At 42.3% G+C, this 26,683-nt stretch overlaps 1 protein-coding gene across 10 annotated transcripts in view; it reads left to right on the plus strand.

Moving 5' to 3' along the window:
* Window positions 1-26,683, plus strand: part of ASPH (aspartate beta-hydroxylase) — a 188,147-nt gene that overhangs the window by 134,493 nt on the left and 26,971 nt on the right. For all 10 annotated transcript variants that reach the window (XM_075920632.1, XM_075920630.1, XM_075920638.1 and 7 more), the window contains 6 exons: window positions 617-703; window positions 6,193-6,343; window positions 8,834-8,970; window positions 17,741-17,839; window positions 18,507-18,596; window positions 26,166-26,303. In XM_075920632.1, the coding sequence (XP_075776747.1) occupies window positions 617-703; window positions 6,193-6,343; window positions 8,834-8,970; window positions 17,741-17,839; window positions 18,507-18,596; window positions 26,166-26,303 (702 nt within the window). The remainder of the gene's footprint in view (window positions 1-616; window positions 704-6,192; window positions 6,344-8,833; window positions 8,971-17,740; window positions 17,840-18,506; window positions 18,597-26,165; window positions 26,304-26,683) is intronic.

Genomic DNA, 26,683 nt, shown 5'->3' on the forward strand with positions numbered 1-26,683 from the left:
ACCCCTACCTCTTGTCCTGTGGTTCCCTCCTGTACCTCAAATGATGTATCCCCAGCCCTACTGAAAGCCCTCCCTCCCATACCCACGCTCCTGCCTCAACCTGCAGCCCTCTCTGGACTCTTAGCTTTTGGCCCCACCACAGAGCTTAGGAGTCCCCCCAATAGCCTCAGGCACCAAAAGGAGTTAATCCAGACTTGCTAGATACAGTCATCTATTTTTTGTACTGCATTTTAAATTCCTTAATTGACCACTTTTGACCAAATTTCCTTAATGTCTAATGTGATTCACCTTAGTGTCTAGTGTTTCACAGTACAACTTCAACCCAGCTAAGTGGTTTTTTTCAGCCACTATAATATAAAACAATTGGTTTTAGCCAAGAACAGCTAATTATATTGATCTATATGTATGCACAAAAATGGATGTCTCTGGAATTTGCAGCCAATTTGGTCAGATGGTGTGTAAGAGAAAAACCTGTAATAAACAATATGAAATACTTTCTGCTTTATTTTATAGAATTGGGAGTAGTAATCTAATTACACTACACTGTTTATCTTTCAAGATTCTATAAGGGCTTTGCTATAAGATAAAGTATTTAGCAGAAATATCTTCCTTTCAGGGAAAAGTTGAAGAAGCTATGAAGGACTTTGAAGTATTAGTGAGCAAATATCCACAGAGTCCACGAGCAAGATACGGGAAAGCACAGGTACCACTGAAACTGTTGTAAATGCAAAAATAATATTTAGAGTAGCGGTTCCCAACCAGATGGGAACCCATTTTGACAATTCAGGAAGACTTGGTGACCCAAAGCAATTAAAAAACCGGGGGAGGAGAGGAGGCAGAGCCACCTGGGGAGACACTTGGCGACCTTTTTGAAATGTTATGGGGACCCATATTTGGGTCCCGACTCATAGGTTGGGAAACCCTGGTTTAGAGGTTATCTAATAATCGGGTCCTGTATGGAAAGCAGTTTGTTTCTGTATTCTGTACAGTGATCCCAGGTTTTAAGTGAGACTCCTCTTCTTGGTTATTTCAAGTATCCTCCTTCTGAAGATACTGGAAAACAAGCTCTGACTTTGTAATAATTCTTTGATATAACAACTCCAAAACAGAAATATTCATTTTATTTTCATAAAGCATGAAATTCAAAGGAATAGGTTTAATAAGAATCCATTCAAACTCATTAATCAAGATAAGCAAAGTGAAACCATCACAGCAGAAGGGCGTTGTGTGTGCTACAATTAGTAAGACATTCCAACCAGACTCTCCATCAGTTTTTATAAGGTAAATAAAGATGATGAAAAAACTAGTGCATGGACCCAGGGGTCAGCAACCTTTCCAAAGTGGTGTGCCGAGATTTAACCCACCTCCTTTGGACTGCGTCACTCTCCTGGGGGGAGGGGAGGGATTCTCTTGACTGCGTGCCCTGCTTGGTCCCCTGCCCTGGGCTCTGCTCCGGCTTTTCTATGGGGAGGGGAGGACCAGCAAGTGTGCATGCTTCCCTGGAAGATGGATATAGTATGGAGCCTCGGGGCTACCCCTCTGCCCCACAGGAAGCCAGCACTGGCTCCGGTCATGCAGGGGGTAGAGCTGGATCACCAGCACAGGTTGGGGTCAGGATGGCTGGGAGGGGAGTGGTTCAGGGAAATGATCAAGGCAGGAGCGGGTGGGTAGATGATCCCAGGATGTCCAGCCCTGCTGGGGGCGAGGTCCCGTGGGGGTCCAGTGCATGGCGTTCTCACCTTCCTGCCAGGGATCCAGAGGCCAATGCAGCTTTGGGGTAGGGAGACCCTCCCACGCATTATCCACTCCCCTCAGCTGCCCCAGTTGCCACCCAGCCCCGGAGCCGCAGCCCGGGCAACACTCTCCCTCTGACAGGGGCCTGGTGGCAGTGGTACTGGCAGCTGGGTGTAACTTTGGTGCCGTTTTTAGCCCACCTACTGGGGGCACCATGAGGCAGAAAGGGAGGCAAGCAGAGTGGGAAGTGCTGAGGCTGCAGGGCTGAGGCTGTGAAACAGGATGGAGAGTGGCAGGCTGGAGGAGGCAGGGATGGACTCCCAGGTGAAGGCACCTGAGGGGTGGAAGGTGGCTTCACCAAAGCAGGAGAATAGCACCCCACAGGGAGCTCCCCTCCTCCCCACGGCTGCCACACCCTAGTCCAGCTCCAGCCTGTTCCCAGCAGCCAACTTGGGGGCTGCCTCGCTCCCATGTGGCTTAGCCATCCCCAAGGCAGTTCTGCTCCCCAGAGCAGCCCCACTCCACCAAGTGGCCTGGCTGTCTCCGGAGCAGCCCTGCTCCTCCTTGCTGGCTGGCCGCTCCTGGAGCAACGCTGGCCTCTGAAGCAGCTGTCCACCATGCAGTCCCCCTGGCTGCCATAGGAACAGCTTCCACGGCCATGTGGACCAAGTCCTGGCCCTGGCCAATGAGGAGTGACCACCGTGGCCATATGGCCTAAATTGCACCCTGGCCGCTGGAGAAACTTTCCCAGCTGAGTCCCCACCACCACCAGCAGTAGTGGCTCACTGCTGTACGGCTGCAACAAATTGGGCAGGCAGAGAAGGTGGAGAGCACCAGCCACTCACACAAAGCCCAATCTGCAGCCTCTCTGCCTGCCCCCCAGAGCTGGTAGCTGTGGCTTCACACTGGCCGGTGTCACACCCAAAATTGCACTTACTGCACACATGTCTACCCCTGGCATAGACACTAATTCACCATGGACCAAATTCTCTGGTCAGGGAAACGGATGAAATTCTATTTAAACCAATGGATCTACACCCTTTTACACTAGCAGAACATTTGGCCTCAGTCTGAGCCTGTCAGTCATGATGTGCTGAATTGATTGTAGAAACAAAGAACTTCATTGAACATTGCAAACTTCTAAAACATTATGAAGCTGCAGGTAACAAGTTCCCAGGTTTTAACTATTGACAGCAACAATATGCTGCTAATGTGAAGCTTTTTTAAAAATTAATGCCAGTATAGTGGATAAAAGATGCCAGTATAGTGAATTCAGATTGACCTATATATATAGTTCCATTATTGAAGTACTTGTGATGCATTAAAACTACTAATTAGCAAGATATGAATGGAACCCAAGTCAGAGAAAATAGGAGAGGTTAGGAGGGATTCATAGAACACTACTAATCTGACTTAGCATAGAAAGCATATAAAATAATATCCATACTTTTAAAATTACACATGTGAGATCAGTCTAGCTTCATTTCATTACTGAAAAGTGCTTCACTGCAGACAAAGGGGAGAAGTTCCATGCCAGGGATGAAATCTTGGTTTGCCTGAAGTCAGTGAGATTTTTGCCATTGTCTACAGTGGAGCGCAGATTTCACCCTACATTTCAAAATGCATCTAAATCTGCTTTCAAACATGAAAAACAAAATAAGGTTCACAGAACATTCTTAGTAGAATTCTACTGGATCTTCGTAGGTTGAAGTTGGGGACAGGAAAAAACAGTTGGGCATAAGCGAAGAAACTAGGTAAAGGGCCAAGTGAGACTGCACCAAGTGCAAGGTATATGGAAGAGGTAAGGGTAAAAAGCGTGATGAACAGAGAGAAACAGGTTGGGGACCAGAAGGGTTCCAGTAGTGAACAGAAGCTGGGAAGGCAGCAGTCAATGGCAACACAGCAACCAGAGGGGAAATATCTAGACTTCTCATGCTGTCAGAAGGCTGAGACTGTGTCTCCTGGCTGTTTCCACCTCTCTGGGAGAAGAGCCTTGGCTGACTGCTGCTTTCTTCTTTGAAGGAGGAGTCCTGAGCGTTTGGGAACTGTCATTTCCCTTCCCTCCCCCGAACTCCTCTTGGCTATGGCTGCTGTTCCCCATGTAGTGAGGGGGTTTGGATGGAGGGGAGAAAGTGATGGATCCATGTGCTCTGGGCACTTTTCTAAGCCTTGTAGAATCAATGTTTTCATTCACATGATGCTTAAGTGTAACAACTTGTTTTTAAATAACACAAAATTTAGCTATAGCAAGGTAGATGCCTCAAGCTACTAGAAAATAATTAAGTACCTGGCAAATGGTGGTATCACCTTAACAGTAACTCAGATATCTTTCAGCTCCTGGGGCTGCTTCTCTTGCTTTCTCATTAGGCAACATCTGGAGAAGTTTAAAAAATTAGGCATTATCCACAGATAGCTCTGATCTGTGTACAACATAATCCTTACACATCATTAATATAGTCTTTTTAAAGCAGAAATTCTGATTTTTACCATTGTCACAGCTGTTCCCCACTCTGGCACTCTGAGTGCAGAAAGTGAGGGCCCACAAAAGACCTTAAATACCTCTATGGGCTCTACTTTTCTCTATGGACTCTGCTTACCAAAAAAAAAAAAAAAAAAAACCCTCCCGAGAGTCACAGATGCATTGACTCTGGGGAAAAAAGGCTGCCACCATCAAGTGATTTTCAAGAAACTTGAAAAACCAGGAAGGAACAGTTGAATTCTTTCCCCAGGGGTACCCCAAACACTTCTGCCACAAGAGAGCTTGAAAAAAGAAACAAAAGAAAACACAGAAACAAACTGTGTCTTTGACAGCTTACTTCTCAGGCCAGGCAGGCACACACACACAGACCTATTACCTTCCAGGACACAAGAATCAAATCATTGCCTTAAAATAGTTGATTTTATTAGCAAAAACAAAAAGATATCCTTGATAAAGCATACTTGGTTGCTAGGTGTTACAGAGCAATTGGAAAAAACAAATTAAAAGATAGAGAACATGGTATCCCTGGATACAGCTTAAATATAGTGAATGGGCAGGGGAGTACACATGGATTTTATACAGAGAAGTTTAACCAAACAACCAAAACAAAGAAAATACCCTGAATGTGACTAAACATACATTCCTCTCTCTGCTCATGATCCGCGCTGGTCTGTAGATCAAGGCCCAGTTTACTCCCATGCCCAATATTCCTTGTAGGCATGGTAATTCTGATTACTGCATGTTGCTCTCCCCCCCTCCCCCCCCCCCCAGCCATGAACTTAGAACTCGCACAATGGAAGAAGCAGCTAGGGTATCTATATACAATTCAGATGTCAATAGTCTTTCCCATTGGCTTTCCAGACTTTCTGCCAACATCCCTGCTAGCTACCTGAGTTTAACTCTTTAGTCACTGGGTGCTGGCCAACACTCCTCCTATCCATCACAATCACCCACAACATTTTTAGAATTTGGTATTATGTATTAGCATATGACCTTTGAAAAACTACAAAATGACCAGTTTTCAGTTGGAATAACTCAGTGACTTCGACTAAATATTTGTCCCAAAATCTCTCTGTATTAAGAAATGGTCTATGATGCTAGACCGTCTGAAATAAGAATGTTGTTTCATAAGAACATAAGAACTACCGTACTGGGTCAGACCAAAGATCCATCTAGCCCAGTATCCTGTCTGCCGACAGTGGCCACTGCAGGGGGCCCCAGAGGAAATGAACAGAACAGGTAATCATCAAGTGATCCATTCCCTTTCATCCATTCCCAGCTTTTGACAACCAGGGACAGGGGCCATCACCTCTTCCAATCCTAGCTAATAGCCATTGATGGACTTATTGTCCAACAATTTATCTAGCTCTATTTTGAACCGTGTTATAGTCTTGGACTTCAGAACATCCTCTGGCAAGGAGTTGACTTTCTGGCATAGATTGTCTCCACTATGTGAAGAAATACTTCTTTTTGTTTGTTTAACCTGCTCCCTATTAATTTTATTTGATAACCCCCTAGTTCTTGTGTTAGGGGAAAGAGAAAATAATTCTTTGTTCAGTTTTTCCACACCAGTCATGATTGTATAGACCTCTACCATATCCCCCCCTTAGGCCATGTGTATACTTACCTTATCAATCTTATGGTGTTCGATTTAGTGGGTCTAGTAAGAACCCGCTAAATCAAATGCTGAGGGCTCTCCTTTAGATCCCAGTACTCCTCCTCTTTGTGAGGATAAGGGAAGTCGACAGGAGCATTTCTCTTGTCAAACTCCCGCTGTGGGGATGGTGCCAAAGTTTGAATTAAGGTACACTCACTCCAGCTATGCAATGAATGTAACTGAAATTGCATATCTTCAGTTCAAACTTATCCACTAATGTATACCTCGCCTTAGTTGTCTCTTTTCCAAAATGAAAAGTCCCAGTCTTATTAATCTTCCCAAATATAATAATGTGTTATAACAATTTTGTGATTCCACCTAGAGTGAGGATGATTTGGCTGAGAAAATGAGAAGCAATGAAATACTGCAAAAAGCCATCAACACCTACGGGGAGGTTGCTAGTCTGCCAGACGTCCCTGCTGATCTGGTAAAATTGAGCCTGAAACGAAAAGCAGACAGGCAGCAATTTCTTGGTAAGATTTAAATATGACTTACATGTATGAATTCAGTGTGCAGAATTTATGATGGAGGTATTCAAATGTGCTTAAGCCAATGCTACTCAAAGTGGTCCACGAAACTACTCTGAGAAACCAGCTAACTAGCCGTTACAGCATGTTTATTTACCAGCTCCACAGCCACAGAGCCTCATGGCTCCCAGTAGCTCCAGTTTGCTGTTTGCAGCCAAGGGGAGCCTTGGGAAGCAGTGTGGGCCAGGCCACCACTTCCTACCGGTATACCAAACCTCTATACTTGCTGTGTATATGTGGCCTCAGGCAAGGTGCTCCCAAGGTTAAGTGTTTACACAGAATCACTTCTGGGCAGCCAGCCAAATAACCCTCCCCCTTTAAGATGCAGGATGGTGATTTTAGAGAGACAAGGTGGGTAAGGTCATATCTTTGACTGGACCACCTTCTGTTGGCGAAAATGCTGACTCTGGCTCACTTGCACCCGAAGAAGAGCTCTGTGTGAGCACCAAAACAATCTCTTTCACCAACAGCAGTTGTTGCAATACTAAAAAAAATCACCTGTTTATTTAATGGATGGGGTATTGATAGCATACAACTGTAATCAGTACATTCATGGATAATTAGGTAATCTACCTCTAGATTGTCTAATACATATGTTATCTTGTATACTTTTCCATGTATATTTCTGTGTCTGGGTTTTATAAAGTAGCCCATCACTATGGTATCTGAATTCTTACATGGTTTTTGTAAATAGCTCATACTTTTCTGCTAATAACTTAACTTATTACATTGTCTTCTTTACAGAACAATGAAAGCTTAATCATTATAGGCATGAAAAATATCTGCCCCAACCCTTATGCTGCATAAAATAAACTTTAAAATCCCTTCCCTAAAAAAATCGGGGGAGTTTTGGAATTTAAAAAAAAAAAAAAAAAAAAAAAAAAAAGTCTGAGCTCAGGGTCTGATAGGATTGTGGGTTCATCCTCGGGGTGGCCCGTCCATATAGGCGGACTAGATGGTCGCCTAGGGCACCAAGTTAAATGGGGTGCCAAATGGTGGCACGATATCATTGAGGGGTTTGGAGGTGGGGGCGTCGATTGCATGGTTTGCCTAGAGCGCCAGATGCTGGCAGCTAGTCTAGGGCCACCCCTGTTCATCCTATTTATTCCTTCCCAAATCATTATATTGGAGAGATGTGGTTTAGTGGAATGAGTAAACACCTTGGCATCAGGAGACCTAGGCTTGCACACACTGGCACTGACACTCCATGATTTGAAAGGAATCCCTTATGCACTGATTTTGAAAAGTAAATGTTGAGTGCCTCAGGTTTTTTCGTTGCCTAACTTTTGATTCAAATGACCTGACATTGAGTTGGCAGCATCAATATCTTCCACTGATTTCAGCTGCCTGGACTTGTGGGTGCTGATAATCACAGTGTAGGAATTTAGAGCTGGGACCCCAAAACTGAAGCTGCCAAACTAGTAGACACTTCTGAAAATTTAGATCCCAGTCCTGTGATGATCCAGGCTGACTCCTGCACTCGGGTGCGTCTAGACTACAGGGTTTTGTTGACAAAAGTGGACTTTTGTCGACAAAACTATACCTGTGTCTACACTGCCGCTGAGTTCTGTCGACATAACGTCGACAGAACTCAGTAGTTTTGTCGACGGCTGTAAACCTCATTCTACAAGGAATAACGCCTTCTGTCGATAGAGTTCTGTCAACAGAAGGCGTTATTGCATCTACACTGTCCTTTGCGTCTACACTGCCATGTCGACAAAGTGGCTTGCTTTGTTGACAGAACTGGATGTAGTCTAGACGCTCTTTGTTGACAGAAGCTTTGTCCACAGTATCTGTCGGCAAAACTTCTGTTGACAAAAGCCTGTAGTCTAAATGTACCCATATTGACTTCAATAGGCATAAAGGTCCATCCAGCTGGGTCAGATTTCAGGACTGGCTTGCTCATCATCTCTTTGTTCATCAGGAAAGTCCTAGTCCAGGAAAATAGTGAAGCACATACTTTACATTAACATGTGAAACAACTGATTTCAATAGAACTATTCTCACACTTAGTTAAGAACATGCGTAAATGTTTTGATTTATCAAGGTCAAAATTTGAGTTGAAGTGCTTTCCTGACTATGTGGAGCACTTTGAGATCTGCAGAAGATTAATAATTACAGAAGTGTAAAGTATTATTACTTGTACTGCACTACATGTGATTGTCCACGAGAGGCTCTCATAACACTGAAAGAAATGTACAGTTCCATCAGAGATTTGGTAGCTATTGCTTCTAAGGTGAAAATGAATTAGTTAAATGTATTCACATGTAATGAAGTCCACTTTTATGTTCTGCGTTATCCATGACCATTAACGAAAGGTAGGGTGCACAATTCTGAATTTGGGTTTTCCAGAATATGTAATGTCAGTTGTCTTTGAGCATTTATTTATCTTTTTTGTAACCCTTGTTATAATTTACTCTTGTCTAATCAAATTAGGTCACATGAGAAGTTCTCTGGTTACTCTTCAGAAACTAATTGATCTATTTCCCAGTGATATCTCATTCAAGAATGACCTTGGAGTGGGTTACCTCTTGATAGGAGATAACAGCAATGCCAAGAAAGTTTATGAGGAGGTGAGCTTCCCGTTCATATCAATTGAGAAAAAATACATTGTTAACATATGTATTTAAAAAATTGCGTACTTAATTTCCTTAATGTTTTGTAAAGCAAATCATGTGTATGTATAGCTCTTATGGGTTACCATAAATAACACTTTTAAGCTGATCTTAAATTGGTTACTCAAATGTTCCTGTATCAGAGGGGTAGCCGTGTTAGTCTGAATCTGCAAAAGCATCGAGGAGTCCTGTAGTACCTTATAGACTAAAAGATTTATTGGAGCATAAGCTAGTCTATAAGTTGCCACAGGACTCCTCGTCAAATATTCCTGTTATCAACATATTAAACACTCTTCTTTATAGATAAATAAAATTCAGGTGAAATTTTTTTCACATGATTAACATAAATTGTCTCCTTATTCCTTAGGGTAACCAGCTATGTATGTATTTAAATATATATACACATAGAAATAATAATCTTTATGATGGGAGATGAAGACTTCTGTTTGTGTAGGACAGAATGCAGCACAGATCCCTTACTTTCCTCAGTGTGCCTCTGCCCTGTTCTGGAGGGACAAATAAGTAGGGCCCTACCAAATTCACAGCCCTGAAAAATGTGTCATGGACAGTGAAATCAGACCACTTGTGTGAAATCTAGCTATTGGAGGAAAGGGGGATGGGCAGGGCTAAGGATGTCTCTGCTGGGACATCTACTATTCACTGGGGTCCAGCTGCTAATCTGCAGTGCTCTTGAGGATGGGATTTTCTCTTCCCTTGCATGGCTTCTTTTGAGGGAAGATGAGGTACTCTCTGGGTACCTCCTCTGGCTGCAGGAAGCTCCCAAGGGCCATGCAGGGGAAGAGGAAGTCCTGGTCCTCCCCAGCCTGGCTGGGACTAGAAGCTAGGAGCCCCTGGCTGGGGCACTCCCAGTAGCATGGCAGGAGGTCAGAGCTACCTCTGAGAACCACCCCTGGCTGCAGAAAGGTTCATGGGGCTCTGAAGGCAGCACAGAAGTGAAGGTGGCAGTCCTGCAGCACCCTGCAACACCTTTACAACCCCCATAACTTCCTTTCAGGTTTAGACTCCATCGGCCACACCACCAGGAAAGCTCAGATTTCAACATCTGAAAATATGAAATAGACCAATTTTAAAACCGCTATCCATGAAATTGATGAAAATGGAACATGAATTTTGTAGGGCTCTCAGGATGCGATAGGGTGGTCCAATCTCTGACCTTTCAAACCTTGCTCACACTGCCAACACAAGTGCCAGTCTAGTCACGTTTTTGTGCGGCAGCTTTTGTGCCTTGGATTGCTGCTGCTTGCCTGTCTCACACTGTAGCTGAATGGTCTGGACTGGAGCAAGCTCCACCCATCTGAGAGGGTTTCCCTGTCCACTGACAGAGAAAGCAGGAAACCCCTTCCACCATGTGTGGAACTGCATCTGGACTATCAGGTCAAAGCTCAGTCTGGGTAAGGGGCCCTTTCTTGCTGACCGTCCTTCCCCTGACAATGCTGGTGTACTTGTTGGAGCACCTGAGCTACAAGATTAACTAGATTGGCTGGCACAGAAGAAGCCTGTTATCCAAAGTGAGAAATAGGGTCTACGCTGTTGGGTGCCACAAGCTGGGTCCCATAGGGTAACCAGTTGCTATGGCAGCAAATAAAACTGTTGCTATACTTCACACAGCTCTATGTCTCCCTCTCTTTTGGGAGGTAGAGAGCTCTCCTGTTCCATTTGGTGCCCCAATTGGGCTAATGAGCTGTTGGAGCCAGGTGCAATATTTATAGGAGGGTGTAGCTGGAGCAAGGAGCCCAGTCCCAGCACCCAACACCACATGTGTTCTTAGTACAGTGTTTGCTGTGGTGCTGGAATCTTTTATAGACCCAACCTCAGAATGTTTATGTTCGTTAATATTTTGGCACGTCACCAATGTTTTCTTGAGGAACGTGAGACTAAAAAATTGGCAGCTTTAATAGTTTGTGTATCAAACAAATCTGCATAGAATTTCATGGAATGAAGACAAGATATGTTTCTAGCCCAAAGTCTGTCGTCCTTCTGATGTAGTTACAAACAATGTAGGTGTTAGAGCTTGTTAAAAAAGGTCACAAAATCCTTTATAATGTCAGGGGAGGAAAGCATAAGACAACCTAAATGTAGATAAGAGGTTACGATCAGCTCTACCTATAATTATTTTGATATGAGTACATTGTACACATTTTGCTGTATCATACCAAATACTGTGATGGAACCCAAAAATATTGTTCTGAGTAAAACTAGCTATGCTAAGTTATTGCTGGTCTGTTTTTAATGTCTGTTGCCATGCTGTTGTAGGCTTCATCCGTTACAATTATTTCCTTTCGCAGTTCACTAGCCAGTGTAATGAAGAAGACCACAATAACGCTTTGTCCTTGTAAAAGATCAGCTATTGCACCATTTGATAGCTTGGCTGATGTTCTATTTGAAAAAATGATCCCCCCACCTTCATATTCTGACACTCTTGTGAGCAAAACCCTGACATCTATACTCACAAAAAACTTTCATGGATTTCTTCGATATGATTGGTTAATGCAAGGGCTGTACCTCTGAATTCACTTGCTGATTCTACCACAGAATTCTTGTGTGTCACTTCTTCTCTCTGTGTCTCAGTTCCCCTTCATTAGTATGATGGTAATAGTTACTTTCTCATGTCTGTTTGGTTAGTTTACAATGTTAGCTCTGAGTACTCAGGAGCTGTTTGTCATGGGACAACACCTAGCACAAAGGAAGCCCATTTTTTCTGGGAGCCTTTAAATGCTATTCCCGTAATAGAAACAACTGTAAAAAACTCTAATCACTGCTTTCCTTAGTAAGAAATAAATTTGGATCTCAGTATTTGGCATAGTGTACAAGAAGCAAGATTTTTCTTTATTTGCTTCCCTTGAGTAACTTGAAAAATGTTGGATGATTCCTTCCCTATCACTGATATCACTATCACTTGGTTACAAAGAGGCACTCATCATTAGAGGATCAAGTCCTAAAATCCTAAATCAGTAATGTTACTCCAAAAAATTCCCACTGGAGACCACCCAGGGTTACACTAGCATGGGTTTGTTTGAGGAATTAGCACTCCACTGTATGCACTACAGAAATAGAGCTGCCTCCAAAGGTTTATACTAAAGAAGATACAGAACTACCACCAAAGGTTTAAACTAAAGAGGGAACCACCTATCTCTCACACACACTCATTCCTGCCCTCAGGCACTCTCACACTTACACAGGCATATGGGTGGCAGAAGGAGCCAAGGCATGTAGATTCTGGAGGGTCTGTCTGCTCATCATGGCTGGGGAGCTGGTCATGAAAGAGACTTGTAGAGAGGAGTTTCTCAGGAGCAGGGGAAGAAAGAGAGAGTCTCGCATGTGCTCCCTCTCCTTATATTGTGTCCGTATTGCCCCTGTGACTCATCTACCTCATCACCAGGGAGCATGCCCAGATTTCCCTTTATCCAGCAAAGCAGCAGTCTCTGATGACTCATCACCATATGCTCCAGCCTTAGCATTGCAACTTCAAAAACACACTCTCACTCACTCTCTCTCTCTCTCTCTCTCTCTCTCTCTCCATCACTCAGGGGAGAATGCAGTTCAGAGCAAGTTACAACCAAGGTGGCTGAGAGTTACAAGGATTACTAAATTTTACAAAGATTACAGCAAGTTGCAAGGTTTGACAAAGGTTACAATGAGTTGCAGTTTAAAATCTTAGACCTTATAGTTAGTATATTTTCAGAAAATGCATGTGTAAAATCAAGTAAGCTCAGACGGAGGCTTTTTATGCAATAAGTAATGGAATATATTTTGATTTAGCTTTACATAATCTACATTTAAAAATATTGGTGACAATCATTTGTCAGTTCAAGTAGTGATATGAATTCAGGTCTGTAGATTTTTTTTTTCTTGCAACAGCAAATGACATCTCCTAAGAAAATGGATGGAGATATTTATAAGTATTAGAAGTAATGCAAAGAAAATAATCTGAATTTGGGTCTTGGCTGATGAAGGCTTTTCAATTTTCATTTCTTTTCTCATCTTCTTATTTGTCATTGAAGTTGTAATCATTTTTGTAACAGCTGAGTTGGATACAGAAAATGAGATCAAACCAGAACTGTTTTAAAATCAATTTTATAAAGTTTCCATAAGGAGTCAGTGGCTGAAGAAGTACTATGGTGTGGTTTTAATTTCACAGGTGATCAGCTTAAGTGCAATAAGTCCTTTCTTTTCACTTCAAAGATGGCGAACCTGAACGTTGTACTTTGAATTAAGAGTTATATGTCTATAGCTAGAGTTTAATATGATGGAGAATATGCCCTATTTGACAAAACTGTGCACTGTGCTACAATTGGAAGGGAATGTTAAGAAATAGACAACTTTTTCCTCCTGTTAAATGTCTTTCCTTTGAATATTATATTTAGGAATTTAGGAACAGGACATTAAAAACAATCTTTGGAGAAATCACAGATGCATTTGTTTTCAAAGGTCTGTAGATCATGATTTAACACTCTTCATGGAATTCCTCATTTGCAGAGCAATTGCTCTGAAGGCAAATTCTCTGTTTGCACTTTTGTGCTACTGATTGGCTATTATTTTGAATAGTCCCTGAGGTTTATTGCTATATCCATGATTAATATTTAATGAACTAAGCAGCAATTTAGCATAACTTCTTTCTAAAAGTAATTAATATTCTATGTAACAATTGGATTAGGTTAATATACATAATTTACATTAAATGCTTCAAGTGTACTTTCTGTTGATTTTTATTAAATCACTCTCTTGGAGTGGTCATGAATGTAAATTCTTGCCTTAATGTAGATGGATAACTTAAGTGAACTATCATGCCAAATGATTTGTAAAACTAAGTCAGATGTTGTATGTTTGGCTTTTCTACTTTAGTTAATCAGATTAACAAAATTATATGGTGCATAAATACTTTTTAAACTCAATTTGTGTGGTCCGCTAGGCACAGCTTGTTGGAACAGAGTTATTATCTATGGAATATTGTAACCAAAAGATGTAAAATCAATAGCAATACCATTTATTTTCTAAACGGATGGTCAAACAATTTTTAACTGTGGTTTGCAAGTCCATATTTTTACCCTTTCTTTAATTCTGATAGAATGTTATAGATTTCCAGATTCTCTGTTTGGTTGAATCTTTGTAATCATTTATTCCTGAGCAAAGTGGATGTAAAATGCTATCATTCTTAGCTAGCATCATTTTACACACACTTTGTCCTTAGTTTACAAAGATATAAATGACTATATAAGGTGAAAACAGCACAGAATCTGGTCCTAAGGAATGAAAGAGAATTTACTTGCTCAAATAACTTTTTAAGGGGCAGGATTTTGTGTTAAGTTAAACAATATCTGGAGAAACAGGGAAATATGGGTGAAATCAGTATGTGCATTGCTAAGAACTTGTATATAACTAGTAGTTTCAGGAATGCTTGTGTACCATAGATCTGTAACTGCAATTTAAAAATATTGTGGGCTTCGCTATTGCCTTAGTCATGGTCTACACTTAAAGTTAAATCAACCTAGTCACATTGCTCGGGGAATAAAAATTCACGTCTCTGAGCACCGACACTGTCATTTTTCTAGGTGAGTGTTCCATCCTTGCTACATCCCGGGTCCTGCCCCTGCAAGTGCACCCTGTCTTCTTGCTGCCCCCATTCCATCTGCTCTGCTCCCTCTCCTGGTGCATCCTGTCCCCACTCTTTCCTCCTTCCCCTCAGCGCCTGCCTGCCACCAAACAGCTAATTGGCAGGGCTTACCAAGCAGCTGATCTGCAGATGATTGGTAGGTGCTGGGCACTCACTAACTTTTTTTTCTGTGTGCGCCCATTTCCCTTAGTGCCACCAGTAAGCCAGTGCACTATTGACATGACTAGGTCAATGGAAGAACACTTCAATCCATCTAACTATTGCCACATGGGGAGGTAGATTACCTACATCAACGGTAACTCCCCTACATCAGTGTAGCGAAAGGCTAGGCTATGGGGCTAGACCAGCAACTATGCTGCTGTTCCACTGTAATACCACAAATAGCACTGAAGTAAATATATATATATTAATCTAAAAAAAGAGGAGGTAAAAGCGGAGAGTGTAGTTTGAGGGTAGTGGAGCTTAGATCCACCTTCTTTGTTCTTCACCTTTTGCCTGAAACACTGCCATTATACAGGGATGAGAAGATGCATGTGATGTTGTGATGCTTCCCAGGGGAACCTTGCTACCACCTGCCCTTATCCAGGAGAACTGACAGCTTGCACAGACCCATGGGAAGGGTGGAGGCTCCATGCTCGCAGAAGGGGCAAGCCAGAGCACTGTACTATCCATCCACACCCCTCCCCAGCCCCAGCCCTCAGCGGTAACCAGAGCATTGCCGCATGCTGCTTCAGCGGCAATTTAAAGGGCCCAGGACTCTGGCGGCTGCTGCTGCCGCTGCCGCCACCGCCACAGTAACAGTGCAGCAGCTGGGAGACATGGACCTCTTTGAATCGCTAGGCTCTGGGGCAACTGTTTAATACACAGCACTTAAATTTGTTTATAGAAAAAGCACAAGTATACGTGTATTGAACAAAGACCAGAGAGTCAAATGAGAGCAGGCTGGAGTACCGGAAACAAAGGGTTATCTCTGAAATAGAATCCTAACATGCATGCTAGAACTTAAGCTTAACTAATAAGACATTGCCATGTCTAAAGCAAAGGCTCACCCCAAATCCTTCCAGGATACAATGGTAACTTTTGGCTGCGATCCTCCATTTTGTAATGATTGTGAGGACCGGTATGACAGACTCTCATTAGAAACCTCATGTGACACCCTTTGAACTACTATGTAGATACTAGACTCAGAGGATCCCTGTGCCCTCTGTTAGCTGGCACCAAAAGATCCCTAGGTCACAAATACACCTCCTACTCCTGTTCTCCAAGCCACTTCAATCTGTCCCTACCAACATCTCATTTCTCTGTTGTCCTGACTACAAACTTGAGTACTGCCCCCACCTCAAGTCTCATCCACACACAAAAATCCTTTAACTTGAATGCCCTGGTTCTTTTAACTCAAGCTGGCTGTCAAGTGTTATAGGCCCACGGTTCCCAACCGCCAATCTGCAGACTGGTGGTGAGCTGCAAACCCCTGCTTGCTGGGCCGCAGCACACTGCCAGGCCATTCCCCCAGCTTTTGATTAGCCCTGCCTGTTGGGGTTCCCCATAAGAGAATTCCTGCCCACTTCACCACACAACAACAGGCTGAGTGGGGCGGTGGGCAGCCACGTGTTCTGTGGCTGAACCAGGACCACAGTGAGGCTGTCCCTATCGGGGCAGCCTCCCCATGGTCCTGGTTCTAGCTCTGGCAGCTGCTATGCACCCAGCTCATGGGACCGTGTGAAGAGTGGCTGCGGCGCTCAGGGGGTCGGCTGTGGCCACATGGTGGGCAACTGAGGCCTGCTCCAGTGGGAGAGCTGGGACCTGCCGCAGCCACATGGCATGGGAAGGTGGGACTTGCTGCATGGTGGGGGGGCATGGTGGGAGGGTTGCTCCTACTCCAGTGGGCCTACTCTGGCGGAGGGCCGGGGCTTGCTACATTGCGGGATGGAGCCTGCTATGGCCTCGTGGCGGAGGGCAGGACCTACTGCATCCATGTATCGGGGAGGTCCCTGCTCTGCTGGGGGGAAAAAGGTGGGACCTGCTGTGTGGCAGCGGGGCTGGGACTTGCTCTGCCCGGCGGGTGCCTGTTCTGGCAGACGGGGCTGAATAACTTCATATGGGGCTGATGCAGGAGTCAGGGTTGTAGTGTATGTGGTAGCTGGGGTACATATTTTGATGAACCACAAACATTTCATTTGCATATTCATTATTTATATAACAAATATGCAAATAAAATGTTGCCAGTCTGCCAAAAGTTTGTGAATGGGTTTGTCAGTCCACAGTATGAAAAAGGTTGGGAATGACAGTTATAGGCTATAGCTAGAATTTGCACAGCTTGTCAGATGGTAACACAACTGTGCTGCAGTGTGGACAGTCTAGCTCCACCTGAATGATGTAATTCCCTTTGTGTGCCAAGAAAGGACAAATAAGTTCTCCCACAACTCACTGGGAAGAAATTCATAGAGCAGTTCAGTTTGCTGCAATGCAGAAATCCATGGGATGGACACCTACATGAAGAAGGGTAGTATGGGCATAGTAGCTCAGTGTTATTTTTGCAGTCTGACCACTCTCACCTGAACAAGGCAATCCCCAGAGAATTAATTCCAGTGTAGATCATTCAAGTTAACTCTGCAGTGAAGACATACTCTGAGACCTCAGAGAGGGGAAAAGAAAATAAAGAAATGTAGATGAACAGCTAATATATATGCAGATAATGTTAATTTCTGGAACTTTGGGTACAGGGGTGCCATAGCACCCACTGGCTTGAAGTGCTTTTCAGTATATACTGTACAAGACTTTGCTTGATTCCATGGATCACAGCACCCCTGTTATAAAAAATTGTTCCATCGCCCCATGTGTGCAGCTTTTGATTTCTAACCATAAAATTGTGCTTGTTGCCATTTTACTGTGCACATGAATTAGTGTAGCGAGAGACCAAAGTACAAAGAATGAGCCTGGAAAAACTTGAATGAGTCAAGTGATTCTTAAAGGGTTTGAAGCAGATGTCAGTATTTGTTTTAAACCACAACACGATTCTTAGTGTGCCAATCTCAATTAATTTTGTAATGAAACCCATTTATTAATATGTAATAATTACTAATTTGCTTTACACAGGTTCTGAGTCTGGTTCCAAATGATGGCTTCGCCAAAGTACACTATGGCTTCATCCTCAAGGCAGAAAACAAAATAGCAGAGAGCATTCCATATTTGAAGGTATTACTCCATTAGTTCTTCTCTTTCTTTCATTGAAGATACATTTTACTGGTAGAAAAAATGGGGAAATTGTGATAACACAGGTTTAGCAATGAGCACAATAGTTATAAATAACCATTTATATGATCCCAAAATATATTCATAACTGCACAGATTTATAAACAGAGACTTTGTTATACAACCAAGTTTCATCAAGATTTAAACATACAGTATTACTGTTTCCTCGGTCACTAATGAATAGGACCATTCATGATGGAAAGATTTCAGTTTCAAGCTGTTTTGAGGCTGGCAGGTTGGAGCCAATCTTGAGATTCATGAGTGTTCCCAAATCTTTGGTTTTCATACTTCTGATTGTTTGGGAGGGAAGTCTATAAAATGAAACCTGTCTTGGAATTTCCAGATTTTCTTTTTTAAAAAATGCCTTTTTTGGAGATTTTATGGAAGAGGAGGAAATTGAAAAAACAATGTTTTCAAGAATTTTTTGGCTGACGTGTTATTCATTCATCCGTAACTTCAGGATAACAAAATATTTTACTTCTATATAGTTATTTACGAATATATTTTACATGCCTATTATTTTACATGCCTATTCCTTGGATTGAATGGTCTGCTTGCTGTAACAGCTACATGAACTGTTTTACTGGTGTTTATTTCATTCTTTCTCTAGGAAGGACTGGAGTCTGGTGACCCTGGCACTGATGATGGCCGCTTTTATTTTCATTTAGGTGATGCCCTGCAGAGAGTTGGAAACAAAGAGGTACAAGTTTTGCATGTTTCTTGTTCTAAAAAATGCAATCCTGCAAGGTGCTCTGCACTCTTTTTCCAGTCCAAAAAAAGCATGTAAGCATGGTCTTAACATTGTGAACCTGAGTAATTTCATTGATTTAACAGCCCAGGATCTGGTGGATCTCAAACTGTAGGACATCAGCAGCAGAAAGTCTGCCTGGAATGTGGGTGCACAGCAGCTGTTAACAAATCTCAGTCTACTGGCAGGGAGGGAGCAGGAAGGGCACACACTGCAAGCCAGTCTGGGCATACCAGTCAGGCAAGTCAAACATGGGAGGGCTAGTCAGGGAACCAGGGAAATTCATAAATTCTCAATACATGAAATTTTTGACTAAAAGGTATCTTGCTACCACTACAGCTGGTACCAACCCTGGAGCTACAGGATCTTTTCCCTCAGGGGCAAAGATAAATGAATACTGTGTATATGTGCAGGTTTAATGCAACACACTTGCTCAGAACTCTGCTGTGGGAGTAGGTCTCTTGCTGCAACAGATGTATAAGTATTACTGGATTTTGGGAGATTTGAACCAGTGCACTGGTTTCCTGTATTTGTTTGTGTAAGATTAGCGGGCAAGCCAGAATCTTAGATCCTCAATATTATGCAAGGATCCTTTCTCCAAGAAATAATGAGCATAAAATATAAGGCAATGAAAACCAAGAGAGCTTTTCCTCTTTTATCTAATTTGGGAAATGGAAAGTTACACATGTAGATTAACCCTCCTTCTTTTGAGAGAAATCAGAAGATATGAGTTTTTTAACTATGAACACTAATGTTGACATGAAAGTAAAGAAAGCTTCATTCATAAGGAATATGGATAGCTGAAAACAGATAAACACTGTCTTGAGTCATCTTTTTGTATGTTATCAGTGGCATAAAAATATTTCAGAAGCATTGACATTCACATTATTTTCGAAATGCAGACCTCTTGAGTATCTTGTGTCCAAACAGTGTAACAAATTACCATATATATTGATTCATAAGTCGACTTTTTTTGGAAAAAATTCCCACTTGGGACAGGTTTATGAACGGATTCTAAAAAGGCAGAGCAGCAGCGACTGGGACCCAGTCCGAGCCGGGACAAAGCAGTCCTTGCTCGTGCTAAGTCCCAGCTGCTGTCACTCTGCCTTTTAAACATAGTTAGAGCCTAGTGGCTCTTACTACATTTGAAAAGCAGAGCTGCTGTGGTCTGGGAACTGACACCCACCCCCACCCCAAACTTACAGAGAAAAAAATGGTAAAATGTCACTGGCCTGTTTATAAGGTTCTAGACAGCTGTACTCTGAAGTCCACTTATAAACAGGTCAATTACTTTTTTTACCATTTTTTTCTGTAAATTTGAGGGGTTGGCTTATAAACGAATGGGTTTAGAGTGTATACGATAGTCTGCTGGTGGCATTTATGTAGTCAATATAAACCAGTGGCTATAATCAGACTTTGGTGATCTTAACTAGAACCAGATCACCAAACATGACAGGCCTTCAGTTATTCAATAAAAATCTTTTAGAACGGTGATTGTAATTTTTCATAGCACAATTACTCTGAAGCTACATTTCCAGATCCAGGTGATAACATGCTAGTCTGAAAAAGTTGGGGGTCTCTCCTGTGGAAGAATAATAAAAAATACTTTTACTGAATTCTTATGGATTTAAAAGTTCATTCACAAGTAAGAATTGGTTGGTCTTCCTTTATATATCTATGTATCTATAAATAGATACGCAAAATTGAAATGCTTTTATGCTCAACGAGGAGAAGATTAAGGATTTGCTCTGGAATAATAAGCTTGCTTGTAAGGCAAGAGCAGGGGTGGGAACTTTTTTTGAGTCAAGACTGTTGACCCGCAGCAAAATTCTGTGTGCTCCGGCTCCACGATGGAGTTGCAGGGTGGGCCCGGAGTCTCAGTATATGGATCCAGGCAAACCAAGGTCTGCATCCAGCCCCTGAGCCAGAGAATTAAATTATTGACTATGCTGATGTTTCCTCATGGACAGTTAATTTATGCCAGAGAAAGATCTAATCAATGAACTAATTGTGGCAGAGGAAATTTAAATTTGTCCCAATGGAAAGTCCCCTGTTAAGCTACATTTCTCTACCTGGCCTTGCCAGACTTGCTGAGCTTACAGATTTAAACAAGAAAAGAGATGGATGCATAAGGAATATATGGAATTGTCATCACAGAAGATAGACATTTATCTATTACAGCTAAATTAAGAATTCAGCTTTGGTAAATTGCAGAGGTAGAATGGAAGAGGCTCTTTCCAACTCAAATAATACTATAAAATGGTACAATAAATAATAAAAACATAAAATCAATGGAAAGGCTTATATAAACAATAGGTGGAGTAAGTGCTTTTCATGGGGAATATATGGACTAAAAATGTATTAGACTATTAATCAATTGGAAAACATTATTTCTACAGTTACCTTGAATTGTAGAGTGGACAATGCCTAATTTTTCTCTACATTAACAGATGTATTTGAAATAAAAATGCTTTTAATATAAGCTAGCAATAATCCCTACATATAAATAGCACTAGCGATCTCTCTCTACAGTCAGTAGTTGAAACAGGAAATTCATACTCTTGTCACCTTAGCTAGCTTTAGGTGTATTGCACCTGAGTGCAGGCAGTGAGCATTTAAAGTCTATTGATAGTGGAGATGAATGTAGGAGATAGCTGTGTAGAGAGTCTCTGGGTTAAGCTAAAAGGGGTAAAAAACGAGGGTGATATCATGCTAGGAGTCTACTACAGGCCACCTAGCCAGGTGGAAGAGGTGGATGAGGCCTTTTTTAAACAATTAACAAAACTATCCAAAGCCCAAGATTTGGTGGTGATGGGGGACTTCAACTATCCAGACATTTGTTGGGAAACTAACACAGCGAGGCACAGGCTATCCAATAAGTTTCTGGACTGCATTGGAGACAACTTTCTGTTTCAGAAGGTTGAAAAAGCTACCAGAGGAGAAGCTGTTCTGGATTTGGTTTTAACAAATAGGGAGGAACTAGTTGAGAACTTGAAAGTGGAAGACAGTATAGGGGACAGTGATCACGAAATAATAGAGTTCATGATCTTAAGGAAAGGTAGAAGGGAGACCAGCACAATTGAGGTAATGGATTTCAGGAAGGCAGATTTTGATAAGCTCAGAGAACTTGTAGGTAAGGTCCCATGGGAAGCAAGACTGAAGGGAAAAACAACTGAGGAGAGTTGGAAGTATTTCAAAGGGACGTTGTTAAGGGCCCAAAAGCAAACAATTCCGCTGTGTAGGAAAGATAGAAAATATGGCAAAAGACCAGCTTGGCTTAACAAGGAGATCTTGCACGATCTCAAAATAAAAAAGGAGTCATATAAAAAATGGAAACTAGGACAACTAACAAAGGATGAATATAGGCAAGCAACACGGGAATGCAGGGGCAAGATTAGAAAGGCAAAGGCACAAAATGAGATCAAACTAGCTACAGGCATAAAGGGAAACAAGAAGACTTTTTATAAATACATTAAAAGCAAGAGGAAGACCAAGGACAGGGTAGGCCCACTGCTTAGTGAGGAGGGAGAAGCAGTAACAGGAAACTTGGAAATGGCAGAGATGCTCAATGACTTCTTTGTTTCGGTCTTCACCGAGAAGTCTGGAGGTGTGCCTAACGTAGTGAATACAAGCAGAGAGAGGGTAGGTTTAGAAGATAGGATTCACAAAGAACAAGTTAAAAGTCACTTAGGAAAGTTAGATGTCAGCAAGTCACCAGGTCCTGATGAAATGCATCCCAGGATACTCAAGGAGCTGATAGAGGAGGTATCTGAGCCTTTAGCTATGATCTTTGAAAAATCATGGCAGACAGGGGAGATTCCAGAAGACTGGAAAAGGGCAAATATTGTGCCCATCTATAAAAAGGGGAATAAGAACAACCCAGGAAACTATAGACCGGTCAGTTTAACGTCTGTCCCAGGGAAGATAATGGAGCAGGTAATTAAGGAAATCCTATGCAAACACTTGGAAGGTAATAAAGTGATAGGGAATAGCCAGCATGGGTTTGTGAAGAACAAGTCATGCCAAACTAATCTGATAGCTTTCTTTGATAAGATAACGAGCCTTGTGGATAAGGGAGAAGCGGTGGATGTCATATACTTAGACTTTAGTAAGGCATTTGATACGGTCTCGCATGATATTCTTATTGATAAACTAGGCAAATATAACTTAGATAGGGCCACGATAAGGTGGGTGCATAATTGGCTGGATAACCGTAGTCAGAGAGTTGTTGTTAACGGTTCTAAATCCTGCTGGAAAGGGATAACAAGTGGAGTTCCTCAAGGGTCTGTTTTGGGACCCGTACTGTTCAATATCTTCATCAATGATGTAGATATTGGGATAGAGAGTACGCTTATTAAGTTTGCGGATGATACCAAACTGGGTGGGGTTGCGACTTCTTTGGAGGATAGGGACATAATTCAAAATGACCTTAGCAAGTTAGAGAAATGGTCAGAGGTAAACAGGATGAGGTTTAATAAAGAGAAATGCAAAGTGCTCCACTTAGGAAGGAACAATCAGTTCCATACATACAAGATGGGAAGCGACTGTCTAGGAAGGAGCATGGCAGAAAGGGATCTAGGGGTCATAGTGGACCACAAGTTGAATATGAGTCAACAGTGTGATGCTGTTGCCAAAAAAGCAAATATGATTCTAGGTTGTATCAACAGGTGTGTTGTAAGCAAAACTCGTGAAGTCATTCTGCCGCTCTACTCTGCACTAGTTAGGCCTCAGCTGGAGTACTGTGTCCAGTTCTGGGTGCCATATTTCAAGAAAGATGTGGAGAAATTGGAAAGGGTACAGAGAAGAGCAACAAGAATGATTAAAGGTCTAGAGAACATGACCTATGAAGCCAGGCTTCATGAACTGGGCTTGTTTAGTTTGGAAAAAAGAAGATTAAGGGGGGACATGATAGCGGTTTTCAAATATCTAAAAGGGTGTCACAAGGAGGAAGGCGAAAATTTGTTCCTCTTGGTTTCTGAGGACAGGACAAGGAGTAATGGGCTTAAAGTGCAGCAGGGGAGGTTTAGATTGGACATTAGGAAAAAATTCCTAACTGTCAGGGTGGTCAAATATTGGAATAAATTGCCAAGGGAGGTGGTGGAATCTCCCTCTCTGGAGATATTTAAGAACAGGTTAGATAGACATCTGTCAGGGATGGTGTAGGTGGAGCTTGGTCCTGCCTTGAGGGCGGGGGGCTGGACTCGATGACCTCTTGAGGTCCCTTCCAGTCCTATTATTCTATGATTCTATGATTCTATGATAGCCATAGTTATTACAACCCACAGGCTGAGGAACATATGTTGAAAATCGTCCTGTTTCCATTCCAGATAAGCTTAAACTATAAAGATATACAGTGTAATACATAACATTTTTATGATCCGTCCTAAAGACACAACTTTAAAAATCTCCTCTGAGAAACTTGCAATATTTTATAGCAGTCAAAAGGAAAAGTTCCAAGGCTGTCCACTGTTGTTGGATTTGTTAACATGGCTTTTCAGTGCTTCGTATATCTACTGGAGTAGCACATTTCGCAGCAATTCTCTTCTTCGTAGATCATCAGATTTTATACACCAGAGAATCAGGCAGCATTTTGAGAGTGAGGGAAACTTAAATGTAGACCTCCAAAGAAATAATTCTCTTTGGTTTCATAGTGCTTGATGATTATTTAAAACGTTTTCTTTGAAATCCGGCATAGCCATTCAAATGTAAAGTGCTTTTTTTCTTTGAAATAAAGAAAAGTAGGCTTGCCAGGTGTCCGGTATTGACCCCAACAATCGGGTATTTTCGCCTCCTGTCTGGTAAAAAAAAAAAAAAAAAAAATTCAGAAAATACTGGACACCTAAAATGTCCGGTATTTTCTGATCTATTCCCGGCCAGGAGGTGAAAATATCGGTGCTTACCTGGTTCCACGGGGAGCTGTCTGGCCCAGAGCAGGGAGACAGGATGGCAGATGGCCGCTGGCAGCCTGTTAGGGCTCAAAAGCGTTTCTTAAAGGGGCCATTCTGATTGCTCAACAACTTTGGTCTCCCCGTTTTTTTTCCCCTTGACAGAATTTTTTTCCCTGGTGGAGTTTTTTTTGGGGGGGGAGGGGCGGCTGTTCGGTATTTTTGGTTAAACTATCTGGCAACCCTAAAGAAAAGTTAGAGTTTCCAACCACCAATCTGTGGACAGAACTGCTGACTGTTGTGCCAAGGTGGCGGCCAGAGCTCAAGCCGGCTGTTCGTGGTGGCTCAGCTCCAGAAGCCGTGGGGGCTTTACAACAGTAACCTTTTTTAGGCAGTTTATTATGTTGGCATTACTGCCCGCTGCTAGATGGCATGTCAAATGTGCTCAGTTGGTTGTGTTCATATCTGTAAGAGACAACCAAAAGTGATTGTCCTTTCACTGAAGTGGTAAACACCTTTATTTCCACTGCAAACAATCTTGGGCTTTTGTCCTTTGTACCATGTGTGCAGTGACTGCATACTGCCAGGTATTCATTGTAACTGAAGGGGTAAGGGGGCTATTTTCTATTCTATGTTTATACTGTGTCTAGCACAAAGAGCCTTGCCAAGGCCTTTGTGTTACTTGAACACAAATAACAATTCATACAACATCAAAAAGCAAGCAATGTTCCACTTCCTGGTGAGTTCTCTTTGAGGCAAATCATCTTTTCTTTTCCTTGGATCTGTATGCTAGTGGCATAGAAAGGCAAAATTAACCAGCTGATAAAGGGTGCAAGCCTACAATTCCTTTTTTTATGAATAGTCCCACTGAGGTCAAGCTTGTAGGATCAGGCCAAAGCAAAAGTATGAGAGTTAGGCAGAACTTACTGTAGAGCAAGGCTTTGCAAATTCGAGCACACTGGGTGCAATCAAATGAGTTTCCATAATTGACTCAGTAAATCAAAATGTGCACAGCCACATGAAGCTAGGCAGAGAGAAGGCTGCCAGTCAGCATTCTGCCTTTAGGGGTTACTGCTCCCCTACTGGACAACCAGGACACTGGAACTGAGTCTTCTCTCTGGAGTCATCTGATCTTCCACCTCTGCCTGGACTTCTGCTCCCTAGCTGGCTTAGAGTGGCTGAGTCATGATAGAGGGGCTGAGCCTCCTGCTTGGCCTGTGGAAGCAGCAACTTCTCTGTTCCCCACTCTACAGACAGGGAACTAAGTAAGGCACAGAGCGGAGGATTGCCATGCTCATGGGGAGGAGCAAGGGGTTGAACCCCCACGTGAGCCCCTGAACTATTGGAACAGCCCCACTCTCTGTGTGTTAGTTTCCACCTGTGTTGGTGAATACAGACTGGAAGGTCGCACAACGCTGGTTGATCTGAGCTACCTACGCTATTAGCTTTTTTTCTTAAGTGCTTATTGCAGGCCTAACATAAAGGATTAAATGGTGCTCCTATAGGAAGCCTATTACTTTTCCAAGAGGGAGTGTCATTCAGATGTGTTGAAATGCCCTTTTAAAATTAGTAAATTATTCTTGTCTGATGAAGTTGGGCTGGTGCAAGTTGGTTGTAAACAACTGTGATCTTCTAGGCATACAAATGGTATGAACTTGGGCACCAGAGAGGTCATTTTGCATCAGTCTGGCAGCGCTCTCTCTACAATGTTAATGGACTAAAAGCTCAGCCTTGGTGGACAGCAAAAGAAACTGGTTATACTGAATTGGTGAAGGTAAGTGAGTTTCTCCCTCCTCTCTTTCTTATTCCTTTTAATATGCGTTGGAGTTTATTTTGATCATAAACTAAGTCTAAGGTATTTAAGTGAGACAATCCTAGTCCTTGGAGAAAGTGCAAATGAAGAGCTGCTGACCACAAACCCCAACATCAGCCCTGATATTCACTCCAGGAAGTTTAATTAATAGACTATAAAGCTAATTTCAGATGCTCTACAAAGGATATATAATAGATTGGACTGAAGTGACTGAAATAGATTTAATCAGTAAATACAACATTCATATGATAGGCCATTGAAGTTTAGTAAGTGCAAAATGACAGCAGAACCTCAGTAATTTTTGCCTATAATGGGCACCCCCTATGGATTGCTTAGTTTTC

This window comes from Pelodiscus sinensis, chromosome 2 (genome assembly GCF_049634645.1).
Source record: "Pelodiscus sinensis isolate JC-2024 chromosome 2, ASM4963464v1, whole genome shotgun sequence".
Classification (NCBI taxonomy): Eukaryota; Metazoa; Chordata; order Testudines; family Trionychidae; genus Pelodiscus; species Pelodiscus sinensis.